General features: G+C 47.8%; 1 protein-coding gene and 1 long non-coding RNA gene across 3 annotated transcripts; both read left to right on the top strand.

Moving 5' to 3' along the window:
* Positions 1-288: 288 nt before the first annotated feature.
* LOC112272501 lies at positions 289-1,313 on the top strand. Its single transcript, XR_002966414.1, has 2 exons — positions 289-455; positions 795-1,313. It is a non-coding gene; the product is annotated as an uncharacterized LOC112272501 (long non-coding RNA).
* Positions 1,314-6,039: 4,726 nt separating this feature from the next.
* LOC104584466 lies at positions 6,040-9,248 on the top strand. Of its 2 annotated transcripts, XM_014901984.2 has the most exons (3): positions 6,040-7,351; positions 7,433-8,651; positions 8,721-9,248. In XM_014901984.2, the coding sequence occupies exons 1-2, from the start codon at positions 6,774-6,776 to the stop codon at positions 7,779-7,781; spliced, it is 927 nt and encodes a 308-aa protein (XP_014757470.1). In that variant the 5' UTR covers positions 6,040-6,773; the 3' UTR covers positions 7,782-8,651; positions 8,721-9,248. The 2 variants fall into 2 exon arrangements, with proteins under 2 accessions (XP_014757470.1, XP_010237486.2); XM_010239184.3 differs by having other exon boundaries at positions 6,046-8,651.
* Positions 9,249-14,568: the final 5,320 nt, after the last annotated feature.

Genomic DNA, 14,568 nt, shown 5'->3' with positions numbered 1-14,568 from the left:
GCTACGGAGTATATAGGAAGGAACTAAAACTGGAATGCTAGCACGATCCAGATGATACGATGCTACTAGTACGTATATGGCACTCCTCTATCGGGTAGTAGTGATTGTTGTTGTGGCCGGCCGGTGATGATAAGGATCAGTTGGAATGGGAAAGCATCAAACTCCAAGGCCGCGTTCTCTCTTGGGCGTGCTTCGATCTTGTATCCAAATAAGTAGTAAGCGGTACGCATAGGTCGACACTAGTGTTTTATTTACTTGTCACACATCACATAGAAGATAGAACCGGCCGGCATGGTACGTAGTACTAGTTCTACTGGTCCATGTTTACCAGGAGTACATATATAAACTCATCCCGCTAGAGTTTTGCTTTTTCACGTTCCTCCTTGCATGTCCGGGGTGCAACCGCGCAAGGCTAGCTAGCCATGTTTTGGAAGAATCAAGTGAGCCATATATGTGTATGTGCGTGCATGTCATGAGCTAGGCTAGCTATTCCTCTATCGGTCTTGTGTTCGCTCATGCATGTATGTATACATGATTAGTTGAAATCAGGCATTATCTTATTGCATCACAATGTGTGGTAGTCTATATATGCCCCAGTTTGGTATCTCGGCATTTTTAGACTATTGTGAGAATACCACAGTTTTTAAAATTACTCTGGTTTCAAATACTTTGAGGTGTTTGGATACCACAAAAAATTGCAGTATTAATACAAATTCAAAGGGTAATTCTCTGTTCTGCTTATACGTCTAAATGGATCAGATTATGTAGTTCGCATGTTTATTTTTCTTTTTCAGGTGGAAGCATTCGAAGAAAATTGTCCATGTGAGCCCATGAACGGAGAGCCCAAGCTATCTCCTTGACGGCCCTCGAAGAAGTGGAAATCAGAAGCTTCAAAGGAGACGGCCAATGAGTTTGTTTTCTGGAAAGCATTGTATCGGTGTTGTTTTTGCAGCTTGTATATGTATGTGTGTGCGACACACAAATGAGAAAAAACAAGAAAATGTGTGTGTGTAACACACAAATAAGAGAGAATGCAAAAAGAAAAAAAAATGTGTGTGTGCGACACACAAGTAAGAGAGAAAACCTAAGAGGAAAAATGTGTGTTTCCTTGCACACACAAATAAGAGAGAAAAACTAAGAGAAAAAATGTGTCTTTCCTATCCTTATTGCTACAACGTCTGTAATATACCTGAGTTGGTAGGCTACATCACTTAAAAACTTCAGACACAACAGCATTGGCACTTTAGAAACAGAATCGGCCTATTCGTGTCTTTCCATGCTGCCAAAAATATATCTAATAAACGCTTGCATAACACAGAATGCAAATTGATTCAATTATGGATGACATGATATAGTTTAACTTATCCCCTGTTGAATGTCACGTTGGCTAGTGACCGAGGTGACTAGGTGAAGTTCTTTTGAAGAACACCCCCGAATTTTTAATACAACATGAAATGAGTATGACTACTATGGAACTTGAGTACGTATTCAGTGTGTTTTCAGCTCTGTACCTCAAGAAACCCTGAATATAAGTTCTGCATGAACGATTTACTATGACGACCATCTTGAGCAGTCACTGTGTGTGGGCTATGATCTACACCTTCTCTTAAAAACACACCTATGATTTGCTTCTTGGATTAAAAATTCTACACCAACGCTGAAAATATTGTGTCACTCTATATCTTTCAAATTCATATCTCCAGAGAATGCTTGTACAACTTCAGAATTGGTTGGCATCAAAGAAATACTAGGATACATCTACTGTTGGACAAAAGACGTGTTTAATCAAATATATTATGCAAGCTGTGCCCACTCTGGTGGTTATTAAACCTAGCTAAATGAATAGCAGTCACTGATGCACATGTACATAAAAAAGGTACAGATTCCATGTCTATGCCTGTCCGCGCGTAACAATAAATATCTCAATCTAACGAACAACTGTAATTTACCTTGGCAGGGGGTATGGAAAATCCAAAATCCCAAAAAAAAAATACAGAAGTTGCCTCTCTATTTGCATACAGATTCAACATTTCCGGTTGTTTCCGTTGCGTAAAAACATAGGCGGTATGAGGATCTAAACATGCCTAGAACGAATAAAATGCGACGCTGGGGATGCAACTAAAGATTATGGGCCAGCCCGTACGAAAAGATGGTGCGAATTCGACCGATCCGATATTGCGGCATAAAAGTCCGATTTAGAAATTCTTTGTGGGCTGATTTGTCCTCGGTGGCCTGGCCCACGGGCCTCCGTGTTCTGTTCCTGGCGTCAATTCATCCGCAGATAAAAAATAGACGTCCAGTCTGGCTATCGGGAAGAACTGCGAGTATGTCGATCTGATAAAACAGCCAGCTGTAGGTGCAGTACAACTCCCATGGTAGACTAGAGTTTGCACGACACAGAACAGCAAAAGCAGAGCCATGTTGCAGGAACAGAGCAAGATGGAGAAAACGCTCAGGAGTATGGTCAACTTTTCCTACTCATAAAACTTACTGAGTAGTACTTATTAAACTAGACGAGATGGTACACATTCTTAGTCTCGAGGCTCTAGCACTGATAGCCACCATGCATGTTGATTTTGGCAACATTAGCTGATGAATCTCTGGCCATAACTCAGGTGCTCTGCTCTGCCTCTCAACTCCCGCCACTTCATCAGGAACATGGCAGGCGTCACTTGCACCAACACGACGGGGGAGGACAACGTTTTTCAGTAGCTGTTCATAGAGAAGAATGCTTCTTTTACTGCAATTACCTCACCATAAATGACCTACTACTGGTAGCATCCATCCATCCATGGATCATCCATCTCACATTACATGAACACCGTCTCGTCTGGCTCGATCTTGTCCACGGCCCAGCCTCTGATCTCATCCATGAGCTTGTTCTGGATCCACAGCGGGCCCTCGGCGAACCCGCAGAAGAGCGCGTCAAGCCGCCCGACGTTAACGAGCAGGAATTTGGCCAGTGTCCGCTGAGCGTCGCCGCCCTGATAGTGCACCAGGCTGATCTCCCTGACCCGGCAACTCAGGCATGGCGGGGGGAGTACCACAGCGGCAGCCGAGTGCGGCGCTTGGCTGTCGTACCGGAGGTGGTGTGCGTCGAGGAGCTCCTCCTCCTTGTAGCTGCGGTAGTAGGCTTGCTCGTCAGACAGCTTGTCGGGGGGCTGCGGCTTGAAGAAAAGCGTCAGCACCTCCAGGCTCGGGGCGTGCTCGAGGATCCCCACCACTGCCGCGAACACGGCACCGCTGGTGTCGTCGTGGGGCATGGAGCTGGTGAGCTCGAGGTGTCGGAGCGTCGTGAACACCGGGAGCCCTGAAAAGGCAGCGCTGTTGATGCCGGAGCCGAGACGGGCAGACGTCAGTTGCAGGTGCTCTGTTTTCGCGAATTGGCAGAGGAACTTGCAGAGGCCGGCGTGGTCCGCCTGCGACATGAGCTCCTCGCCGCAGATGTCGACGCTGCACGACAAGAGGCGGCGCGGGGCTGGGCGCATGGCGAGGAACGATGGCCCCGGCACGGCGCCGCGATACTCAAAGGCACGCAGCTCCGAGCCGTCAATGGCGACGGTGGCCAGTTCGTGGCAGCACCGGAGAGCGAGCCTGCAGAGCGGCGTTCCGTCGAGCACGAGCGCCGTCAGCGTGTCGCAGGCCTCGAGTGTCAGGTCGGCGAGCCGCGGGCAGCCGGCGACGAGACGGTTGATCACCGCCCCGGAATCGGCGACCTGAATCAGGAGCAGAGTCTCGAGGGACGGCAGGAAGCCGGTCGCGCCGGGCGGCGGGTCGAGCTTGCAGGGGCCGAGGCAGAGCGTGCGCAGCGCGGCGCAGGAGAAGACGGCCCGTGGGACGGCGTACAGCTTCCCTTCCTTCTCCTTGTGCTGCTGCCATTGATGACGACGGGGCGAGCAGTATGCGCGGGCGCAGATCTCGCCCTCGCGGCGGAAGCGGAGGTCGAGGTGAAGCCCGCCGCCCTCCGGGGCGCACTGCTGCACGGCGTAGGAGATCCACTGGTCCACGGCGGAGGCGTGGTCGGCCATCTCGTACGCGTAGCAGTCGAAGGCGACGCGGAGGGCGCGCATCGGGGCGGCGGCGCCGCGGCAGCGGTGGCGGGCGAGGAGCGCGGCGCTGACGCCGCTGGCGAAGGGCGCGGGGGAAGGGTCGCCGTGGCCCTCGCCGGGGCGTGATCTGTCGTAGCGGTGCCCCTGGTAGATGACGCCCTCGGGTTGCTGGAGGGAGACGGTGTGGACGGCCGCGAAGACGTCGCGCCACCGGGACGAGAGCGCGGCGGCGCGGGCGGATTCCTTGGAGGACGGGAGGAAGGAGAGGATGCGGCCCAGCACGCCGTCGCCGAGCTTGCTGAGGCGGCCATCGATTCCGGCGGCGCTCGCGTTCCTCGAGTGATCCATTGCGGCGGCTGGAACCCTAGCTAATTAAACCAATCCTTCCCAAATCGATCGGGCGAACGGTGAACCTATTCAAAGAGATGGCGGGAGAGGTTTTTGTTTCAAATTTGTCGGAACGTTACGTGCCTATTTTAAAAAAATCTAGATACATTAATATTTTGATAAGACTTATAAAAAAAAGTATAGTATTTGTTTATCAATTGGCACAAAAGCCTCAATTTGATCTCTTAACTACTAAACCAGAGAAACTTTTTTCTTGATATAGAAACAAGAAAAACTTAGCTCTGCAGTAAAGAATACCTTATACTTTTAGTCGTCCCTTACCCATATTTGGCGATTACGTGGCTGGCGGGGCTAGTCTCAACCTAAAACTCGTCGGCTTGACTAATTGTTGACTGCTATTCGGTGTCATGTGGTTCGCCTTTCAGAAGAAAAAAAACACACACTGTCGCTTACACTCTAGATTCTAAATTCTTGTCGTTGTTTTGGTTTGGTACAAATTTATAATAAAATCACGACAAAAATTTAAGATCCGGAAAGAGTACAATGCAAGGTGCTTAGAAAGATGCCCATAGAAAATAAACAGATTTTTGTTTAAGCACCGACGCCTATTCCTACAAGATAGGTGCTTAATTAAGTTCCTTTGGTTTGGTGTATAAATAAGCAAAAAAAAAATCATCGGTGCTTTAAATAAAGATGCTCTTTATTCGACCTCTCTCTCCCTTCCTCTTTCTCTCTCTTCACTCAAATTTTCCAATCCTTATGAACCGTGACTTGAGATATCATGAGTCATGATCGGTAGAGAGACAGGAGAAGAACTCTAGCCATCTAGAAAAGCCATTGTTCCATCTTTATCGGTTTCCCTTGCCACCGTCGGCCTATATATTTGGCGACAGGAGGTGAGAGAACCATGGATAAACGTCTTGGCATATTGTTTTAGTACCTTTGTTTCAAGTTTTTGTGTGTTTTTAGGTGCAGCGTCCTCACGGTGAAGACGGTGGCGCACTAATTAAAGGCGTCACGACTCGATCCACGTTCTGTGTTACTATCATGATATACTACATGGAGTTTATGAATCTCTTGGCTCGTAGTTTCATGATTTTGGTCATCTTCCTTATTGGTTTGGCGGTAATTTAACGATCTCACAACCTATTTTGCGGTGGTGTGTTTCCTGGCTATAATGGGTTCAACGATCTCGGGTTCTCACCGGCTGCGGTGGACGCCTCTTACGTCTTTGTAAAATTTACGAGGTTAATCTAGCTTATGCAGATTTAGTTTCTACGATTTCACATTAGACATTAAGGTGTTCGCTTGATGTTTTTTTTTTTGTAACTTTTGGTTTATTTGAAATCTTTCTTGTCGTTTTATTTTTATTTTCTTCACAAAAATCAATTGTATTAGTTCTGCCAATTAAGGGACGAAATGGGCAAGAGAAAAAGCTTGGGACCAAATGCCTCCTTTCGTGCCAACGGAGGAAAAAAAACACATATATATATGGACATAACACATGTTTTGATATTGGAACAACGATCTGACTTCACGAACAGAAAACAAATTTATTGATTCGTATCAATACACGAACAGAAAACAAGAACATACTCAACGAAACTAAGCTGGATCGACCTTGGAAAGCTTCGGATCGGTAAAACCGTAAAGTAACTCGGCCCAGCCCATTATCATCTACGGAGGAGTAGCTAGGTTTGGGCTAGCACGGCGCCGCCGCCGCGGTCGTCCACGATGGCCAGCGGCGACCGCGTCTCCAACCTCCCCGACGACCTGCGACGGCGGATCCTCTACTTCGCGCCGGCCAAGGAGGCAGTGTCCACGACGGCGCTCGCGCGGCGGTGGCGCACGACGTGGCTCTCCTCCGGCGCCCTCAACATCGAGTCGCGGTACGCCTTCACGGGATGTTTCTATGACCGGGAAAGAGATGATCTCTGGCGCTACACCATGGCGGCTCTCCATTGCCGCCTCCCCGCCCTCAGGAAGCTCACCTTCCGTCTGGAACTGGAAGCGACCAGGCCCGTCGCAGTCTGCACGCTCCTGCGTCGCCGCCAAGACGGATCGAAATCGGATCACCACCTGCTCGACGATTTGCTCGCTCACCCCTCGGTCCGCTGCGTCGAGGAGATCCGAGTCGGCGTCCATGACTCGGCGGCGGCGGAAGACCGTGGCGTCTGCGAGGTTCGCTAGGACATTGCTCCCTGGTTCTGCGAGCTCCGCATCGGCTCCCTGCCGTCCGAGGCCCTCCGCGATCTGCAAGTCACCAGCTTCTGCTGCTCTGCGCCAGGCCCAGGCCGCGCCGCCGTCCTAGCGTTCCCGCTTCTGGCGACGCTGCGGCTCCACAGCTGCGCCGTCTCCGTGGAGGACCTCCAGGGCATGTTCGACGCCGCGCCGCAGCTCGCCACTCTGCACCTCGACTCTGTCTTCTTCCGGCACGACGGTCCGCGTGCTCGTCTCCGATGCCCGGCGGTCACCGCCCTTGTCATGGCGGACTGCGGCTGGGAGCTCGAAAACGGCAACGAGAACACTGGCGTGGAGCTCGATGCCCCGGCTCTGCGGCGGTTCAGATACAAAGGATTGGTCCGGCGATTCTCGCTCGTATCGCCAGCGCCAGACTTGATGTGGGTGGATCTTCACCTCGGTGCTCGTGACGATCGTTACCAGCAACTCTTCTGGCAGTTTGTCTACAACTTTAGCAACACAAAGGCCTTGAATCTGAGAATGGAGTTCTACCTCGAGGACATCGCCATTACCGGCGACAAGATAAGTTATGTTGAGCTCCTTGGCAATAACAAAAAGTTGTTCTCCAACCTCGAGCACCTTGAGCTTGGAGCACCGTGCAAGCGCGGATGCGAAGCCACCGGAGTGGCGATCGCCAACTTTCTTCATTGTTCCCCTGCAATTCGTGTGCTCCGGCTCAATCTGAGCACGGTGGGAGGTGGCCATCAGTCTGAGTATGTATTTCGGCAACCTTTCTTACGAAACAAATATCAGCAAGACTTTGGCAAGTCCGTCGATTGTTTCTTGCACCGCAGGTTTAAAACGATGATGAATTCATCCAACGATGATGTCAATGAGGTTTCTGGCATCCCGGGGTTGAGTGGGCATTCGTTCAACTGCTTGCAGAGTAGCTTAAGATCATTGAGCTTGCAATTCAGACATTCAAGTTTGGAATTCCGGATGGAGAAGGCAAACTGTTTTGAAGTCCGACTGGCCAAATTCTTTGCTGAAAATTGCATCGTCCTTGAAGAAATGAAAATAGACAATGGTAATCAAAAGTTGCATGAGCACATTAACCATAAGGTTGGAACGTGGGTTGCTAATTCATCCAAAAGGAGAAACTGGCCCAGTACTACAGTTGCAGTCGTGCCCCTTGAACGATGAATGTCAAAGTCTGGATCGGCAATATGTGAACAAAAGGGTGTACTCCTCTCATTCTGTGCATGCAACCATGAACATGACATTCCAGTCTTTATTACTACTATTTCCTCTTTTATTTATGCCTTACAGAATCCATATTTTCCTTTGACCTTTTCTTTCTCATATATAGTCAGGTAAAGATATGGCATTATGACACCATTGTAGCGTGCTTCATTCAAGGAGCTAGAGTTCATCATTCATTTGTTTATTTATGAAAGTGAGGTTATTTGTATCAGCTGGGATTAACTAGGGCTTCAGTTGCTGAAATGAAAAATCGTGAATCATTTGTGAAGTTTTTGACAAATGCCTGCTGCTGATAATTTTGTCTGCTGTTTGGTATTCAGATGTAGAGATGGTATTTTCCTTTTGTCTTCTTCAGTTCAGCCCCGGGTCTTCAGAAACCTCTACGTCTAAAGAGATATCGAACTATGAGACTAATTGTTGAGGCACGTTTTGTACGATCATGTAGTACATTGTGCTTATTCTATGGTACATTGCACGGATCAGAATAGTTCACTGCTAAAAAACGCCATAATTTTCTTGAAACACTTTCTAGTACTATTGTATATTGTGGTTTTATACATTTTTGTTTCAAAGACAACCAGAGTTAAATCAGTTCTGTGAAACTTACTGTTTTTGTTTGACTAAAGTGTAGGGCATCTTTGAGTTAGATTAGGTATGGTCCACTCATCGGTGAGAAAACAGTATCATAGAGGCAGCATACCCATGGAGCTTACCCTTGAAGCTACCACATTATCATGAGCTGATTGCTGCTTTTGACATTGCCATTTCACATGTTTGCAGTAACTTGTACCACCAAGAACTCCAGTTATGGTAACGAAACATTATTGAGTTCGTTCACTTGCCCAGCAGCCCTGCTCCTCATAGTTGATTCCTTTTCAGGCTATTCCAAGTTGTAAAGTTGTGACTTCAGATCATCAGAAGATGCCTACAAATGTTGAAGACAGAGATACCAACAACTTCAAAACTAGGGATGTTGATATTTTGCCCGTGCAATCTTCTGTTGCCTCTTCTACCCCAAGGATTGCACTCAAGAATTCTGGCGAGACAAACACTCTCAAACTACACTCTAAAGAATTTTGATAGTACCCAAGGCGATTGATGTCATGCGGCTAAGGAGTGCAAACACAAAGTCATCAGGTTTCCGCAGTATGTGCCAGTCGTCAATAACAGAGACACTTCCAAGAAAATACATATGAATGCTTCTCCGTGGTGAGACAAATTTGGTGGATAGAACTATGCGCAGGAATGGACAGAACATCACCATTTAGCTGTTTCCCATTTGATGTAACCAAAGATAAAGCGCAAATTTATAGCTATATAACCTTCTAATAACCCAAACAATATTTATTTTTAGAAGTTGGAGTTGCTTGTGAGCCAACATATATTCCAAAATTATAAGTTTGAATATCATTATTTCTACATTTGGATTGTAGTAAATTTATGTCTTGATTTCACTGTGTGATGAAAAATGAATATATTATATGTATTTAAAACACTAATGATATTACGAACTATGGTCGGATCAATGCATTGGCAAACCGGTTCGGTAACTATTCTGATTGTCCATCATGCATTAGACGACTGCATAAGTATGGTCGGATCAACGTATTTATGTATCAACATATACTACGTGGACGTGGCAGGCGAGCCCATCGCCTATGTGGCGCGTCATGCATGTTTTGATCTTAAGGGTTGATATGTGACTGTTTTGCCGGGGGCCATCCTAAGTATTTATGTACCACTCATTTTCTCCGTGTTCACCTGCTCCAGTTCCTCACACGGACCCGCAGCGGATCTGGATGGAGAAGATGGAACGAAGCAGAGGCCTCATCACCACACCATCAAGTGAAGCTTGTCTAGGGGAGGTTCAACAAATCCACGCAAAATGCACCTAGGGAATAGAAAAATCTATGCATATAGATCGCCGCCACGACCAGCTACTCGATAAGATACCATGCTGAAATTCAACAAATCCACACACAAATCAACTTCCCAGTTAGAAAAATGAACAACTCTATGGATCAGAGGGCACCCAGAGCACAACCTTAGAAGGTACATGTCCTCGACAAGCCCTCAAGAACAAATCCGCCCATAAATCCACTTACTAGTAGAATTTGAACAATTTCCCAAGCTCAGGAGAACAGTGGTTGTGGTTGCCGTGCGACCGACGACGGGGCTGAAGGCAAGAATAGTGGTTGAGGTTGCAGTGCGACCGACGACACGGGGCTGAAGGTGGAATTCTCATTGGCGACATAATCATTGACCGCAGTATGGATACATCTGGATATGGTGATCCCTCCAGATATTCCAAGACACACATCCCATACATACGGGGTTGTATTCTGTATTGTGGTTCAAACATTTTTGTTTCAAAACCCACCAGGGTTGTGCTTCATACTTTTTTGTTATGTTTGCATTGAAAGATTCTGACAGCATTGTAGGTACGTAACATTAAGTTTGAGTGAAGTGTAGCTATCTTTGAGTTAATTAGGTGTGGTCCACTCATCAATGGACAATCACAAAAGCGACAACAAACACATGATTGTCATCCCTCGAACACCGAGCCCACGATCTGAGTGAAGCGGACGAGGGCGCCGAGGATGGCGAGACGGAGGGGTTTGGAGGTGGCAGCGCAGCGGACGATGGAGACGGCGTCCGAGCGAACCTGTGATTTTGCGGACAAATTAGCAAAACGTAAACATTCATTTTGGGCGAGGTAAGACAATTAGACACATAACCTGTGGTTTTGCAGACAAATTAGCAAAAGTGGTGGTTCTGTGAGAAGGAGGCAGTTTTCTTCTGCCTCTTCTAATCCAAGGGTTGCACTTGAGAATTCTGCCGACAAAAACTCTCAAACTATACTACCTTGAATAAGGGTGACCCCGAAGATTCTCCTGTGTAGCCTTCTTCCTCAATTAGAGTGCCAACATATTTTTTCAGAAATAGCAACAATTGAGGAGGCACCTATCGGTGCACTTTTTGACACAAACCAAGATGTTTCCCGTAGACTCTGGCATCAATCTCTGATTGACCCTCTTAATTAAGAATCATTTTGCTCATAATGTTGAGATGTCATATTATGACCAAAGACCAGACGACATCCAACATTTTGGTACTGGACGTACTAAACCGCAGGAACTCTGAGTTTCATTCCCTTCTTCACCGGACGTAGTATCCTGGGAAGTGGGAACCATCCTCTGGGCCGGATACATATGGTGATCCCTCCGGATACTCCAACATAACGCATCCCATATGTATTTCAAAACCCACCAAGGTTGTGCTTCATACATTTTTGTTATGTTGCATTGAAACAATCTGAGTCTATTATATGTTGTGCTTCATACATTTTGTATCAAAGACACAAGATTTGTGCCACATACACTTTTATATGTTCTTGCAAAGCTACCACATGTCCCGACGCCAAATGCACGATAGAGAGATGTCACCGGAGTCAAAGAAGGCAAGGGCAAAGCATCCGGCATGATGCAACGGGGTTGAAGTCGTCCACCGGCACAAACTAGATCTGGCCACGATGATGTCAACCACCACAGGGGATTGGCAGATCTGACCATGGGATGGTCCACATCGCTAAAAGTCGTCATGGCTAATCGTGTGGGAACACCACACGAAGGTACTGAAGCCGAGAGGAATGCCACAACAATACATGTCGTCCGTGTCCAAGCTTAAGGTGGCCATGTGACGAAGGACCCTGCGCAAGCTCCGGCTCTTGGGTCTGGGTCAGCATCGGAACAAAGTCTAGAAGAAATTTGGGTGTATCAGGAAAGAGCACATCTTCGACGTACAAGACGAGGAGGCGAGGCGGGTGGCGCTAGCAGAAATGGCAAAGGAAGGCTAGGTCGGCGGCGTGGAGGAACCAGAGCATGCAGACTAGTGTGGTGCGGACGAGGGCGGTGGGGAAGCGAGGATCTCGAGGAGGAGGTCGTCGTCGAGCACCTTGGACACGATGGCCACGGCCGCTGCCGGAGAGGGCAGGGTATCCATTTTTAGCCGATCTTTGTGGGGGGCAGAATTTTAACGACCAACGAGGTGGTCATATACAGATTTCTTGACATGCAGGCGAAGAAAAATTGAGATCTTACACTTCTAGTAATTTCCCCTGACCCCCTCTCCTGCTGGAGCAAGGAAAGGCAGGGTTTAAGAATAAAAATCAAGCTAGGTTTCCATGAAAGAAACGAAAGGATCGGAAATACCGTAATGGCCCTAATCCCAACCTTGGATCTATCCAAGTTGAAGTCATTCTCCCGTACGTACCCATATGGTCGACATCGCTAAAGGTCGTCACAGACCAAAGCCGAGAGCAATGCCACAAGAACAAATGTCGTTGGTGTCCAAGCTTAAGGTTGTCATGTGATGGAGGACGGTGGCGAGCTCCAGCTCTTGGGTCTGGCGAAAACGGCGAAGGAAGGGCATGTCGGCGGCGTGGCGGAACCAGAGCATGGAGACGAGTGCGGTGCGGACAAGGGTGGTGGGGAAGCCGATGTGAAAGAGGATCTCGAGGAGGAGGTCATCGTCATCGAGCACCTTGGACACAATGGCCACGGCCGCTGCCGGAGAGGGCAGGGTATCCATTTTCAGCCGATCTTTGTGGGGGGGGGGGGGGGAGAATTTTAGCGACCAACGATGTGGTCATACATAGATTTCTTGAAATCGAGGGGAAGAAAAATCGAAACCTTACACTTCTAGTAATTTCCCCCGATCCCCTCTGCTGCTGGAGCAAGGAAAGGTAGGGTTTAAGAAGAAAAATCGAGCTAGGTTTCCACGAAAGAAACGAAATTGGGGCAGAACAAGACTCACCTAGAATCGGGAGAGGAGAAGGCGGCTTCATGAGGGCGCAGGCACCGACCGCCGACGAGGGGCTCCATTTGGACCGCTGGTGGAAGTCCAGTCAATGTGGCGCTTTGTGGTTGTGTGGACCAGAGCTGGCAGCCCCCTGGACAAGGTGAGAAAAGGTAATCTCTCCCTTGGACTTCATTCAGACGACGCCTAGCTGCACTCCATTTCTATTTGCCTGTTTCCAAAAAAAATCACAGTGAAAGAACATGATTCCACGTGAAAGAACAAGACTCGCCTAGAATCGGGAGAGGCGAAGGCGGCTTCATGGGGGCGCAGGCACCGAGCACTGACAGGGGGATCGATTCAGACCGCCGGCGGAAGTCTCGCCAATGTGGCGCTTTGTAGTGGTGTGGAGCAGAGCAGGCACCCCCCAGGACATGGTGAGAAAAGGTAATCTCCCTGGAATTCATTCACATGATGCATAGCCTCACTCCATTTCTATCTACCTGTTTCCAAAAAAATAGGTGTGATCCACTCAGCAATGGGCAATCAGTATCATATAGAGGTAGCATATGCATGCAACTTACCCTTGAAACTACCGCATTATCATGAGCTGGTTGTCGCTTTCGTGATTGCCATCTTAAATGTTTGCAGTAATTTGCATGATGAGCAATTCTCGTTATGGTAATGAAACATTGTTGTGTCCTTTTCAGGATGTTCCATGATAAGAACTTGTGACGTTAGATCATCGGAAGGTGCCTAAAAATACTAAAGACAAAGATACCGAGAAAAATGAAAATACGTGATGTTGAAATTTTGCTTGTGCGATTTTCTTTTGCCTCTTCTAGTTCATGGGTTTCACTTGAGAATTCTGCCAATAAAACATTCTCAAACTATATTACCTTGAATAAGGGTCATGCCTAAGATTCTCATGTGCAGCCTTCTTCCTCAATTAGTGTGCCAAGTTATTTTTCTGAAATAGCAACGATTGGGGAGACATCTATTGATGCACCAGACTTAGACCAGAGTAGCTAGATTAATGTCAACACATCAAAATACAGTTAGCAACAATCACCTATCCTATGCACACAAACAATCTTATGGATCGATGCGGTTCTTTGAAAAATGGTACACCTCAAAGATTTGCACCAGAAAGTCAGAGAAAGAAGAGAGAAATATAAATTTGGACAGGGTTCTTGCAAAGTTACCACATGTGCCGATGCCAAATGAGCGATGGACAGACGTCGCCAGAGTCAAAGAAGTCAAGGCAAAGCGTCTGACGGGATGCAACGGGTTGAAGCCGTCCACCAACACAAACTAGATCTAGCCACGATGATGTCAACCACCACAGGGGATTGGAAGATCTGACCATAGGATGGTCGACATCACTAAAAGTCGTCACGGCTAATCGTGAACACAATGGTACTGAAGCCAAGAGCAATGCCACAACAACACATGTCGTTGGTGTCCAAGCTGAAGGTTGCCATGAGACGGAGGACGGTGGCGAACTCTGTCTCTTGGGTCTAGGTCAGCATTGGAACAAAGTGTGGACAAAATTTCGTGTATCAAGAAAGAACACATGTTCGATGTACAAGCCAAGGAGGCGGGGCGGCTTTGTGAGGGGAAGAATTGTAGCGACCAGTGAGGTGGACATACACAGATTTCTTGACATGGAGGGGAAGAAAAGTAGAAATCTTGCACTTCTAGTAATTTCCCCTGACCCCCTCTACTGCTGGAGCAAGAAAAGGTAGGGTTTAAGAAGAAAAATCAACCTAAGGTTCCACAAATGAAACAAAATTGGGGCAAAATAAGGCTCACCTGGAATAGGAGAGGGGAAGGCGGCTTCATGGGGGCGCAACCAGCGACCACCAACGGTGGGCTCAATTCGGACCGCCGAGGGAAGTCCCGTCAATTTGGTGCTTTCTTCTGGTGT

The sequence above is a fragment of the Brachypodium distachyon genome, chromosome 4 (assembly GCF_000005505.3).
Source record: "Brachypodium distachyon strain Bd21 chromosome 4, Brachypodium_distachyon_v3.0, whole genome shotgun sequence".
In the NCBI taxonomy this organism is placed as follows: domain Eukaryota; kingdom Viridiplantae; phylum Streptophyta; class Magnoliopsida; order Poales; family Poaceae; genus Brachypodium; species Brachypodium distachyon.
This window is presented reverse-complemented; position numbering and strand designations above follow the sequence as displayed.

Coding starts and splice junctions, on each gene's coding strand:
- LOC104584466 (XM_010239184.3), top strand. CDS start 6,774: ATGTTCGACGCCGCGCCGCAGCTCGCCACTCTGCACCTCGACTCTGTC.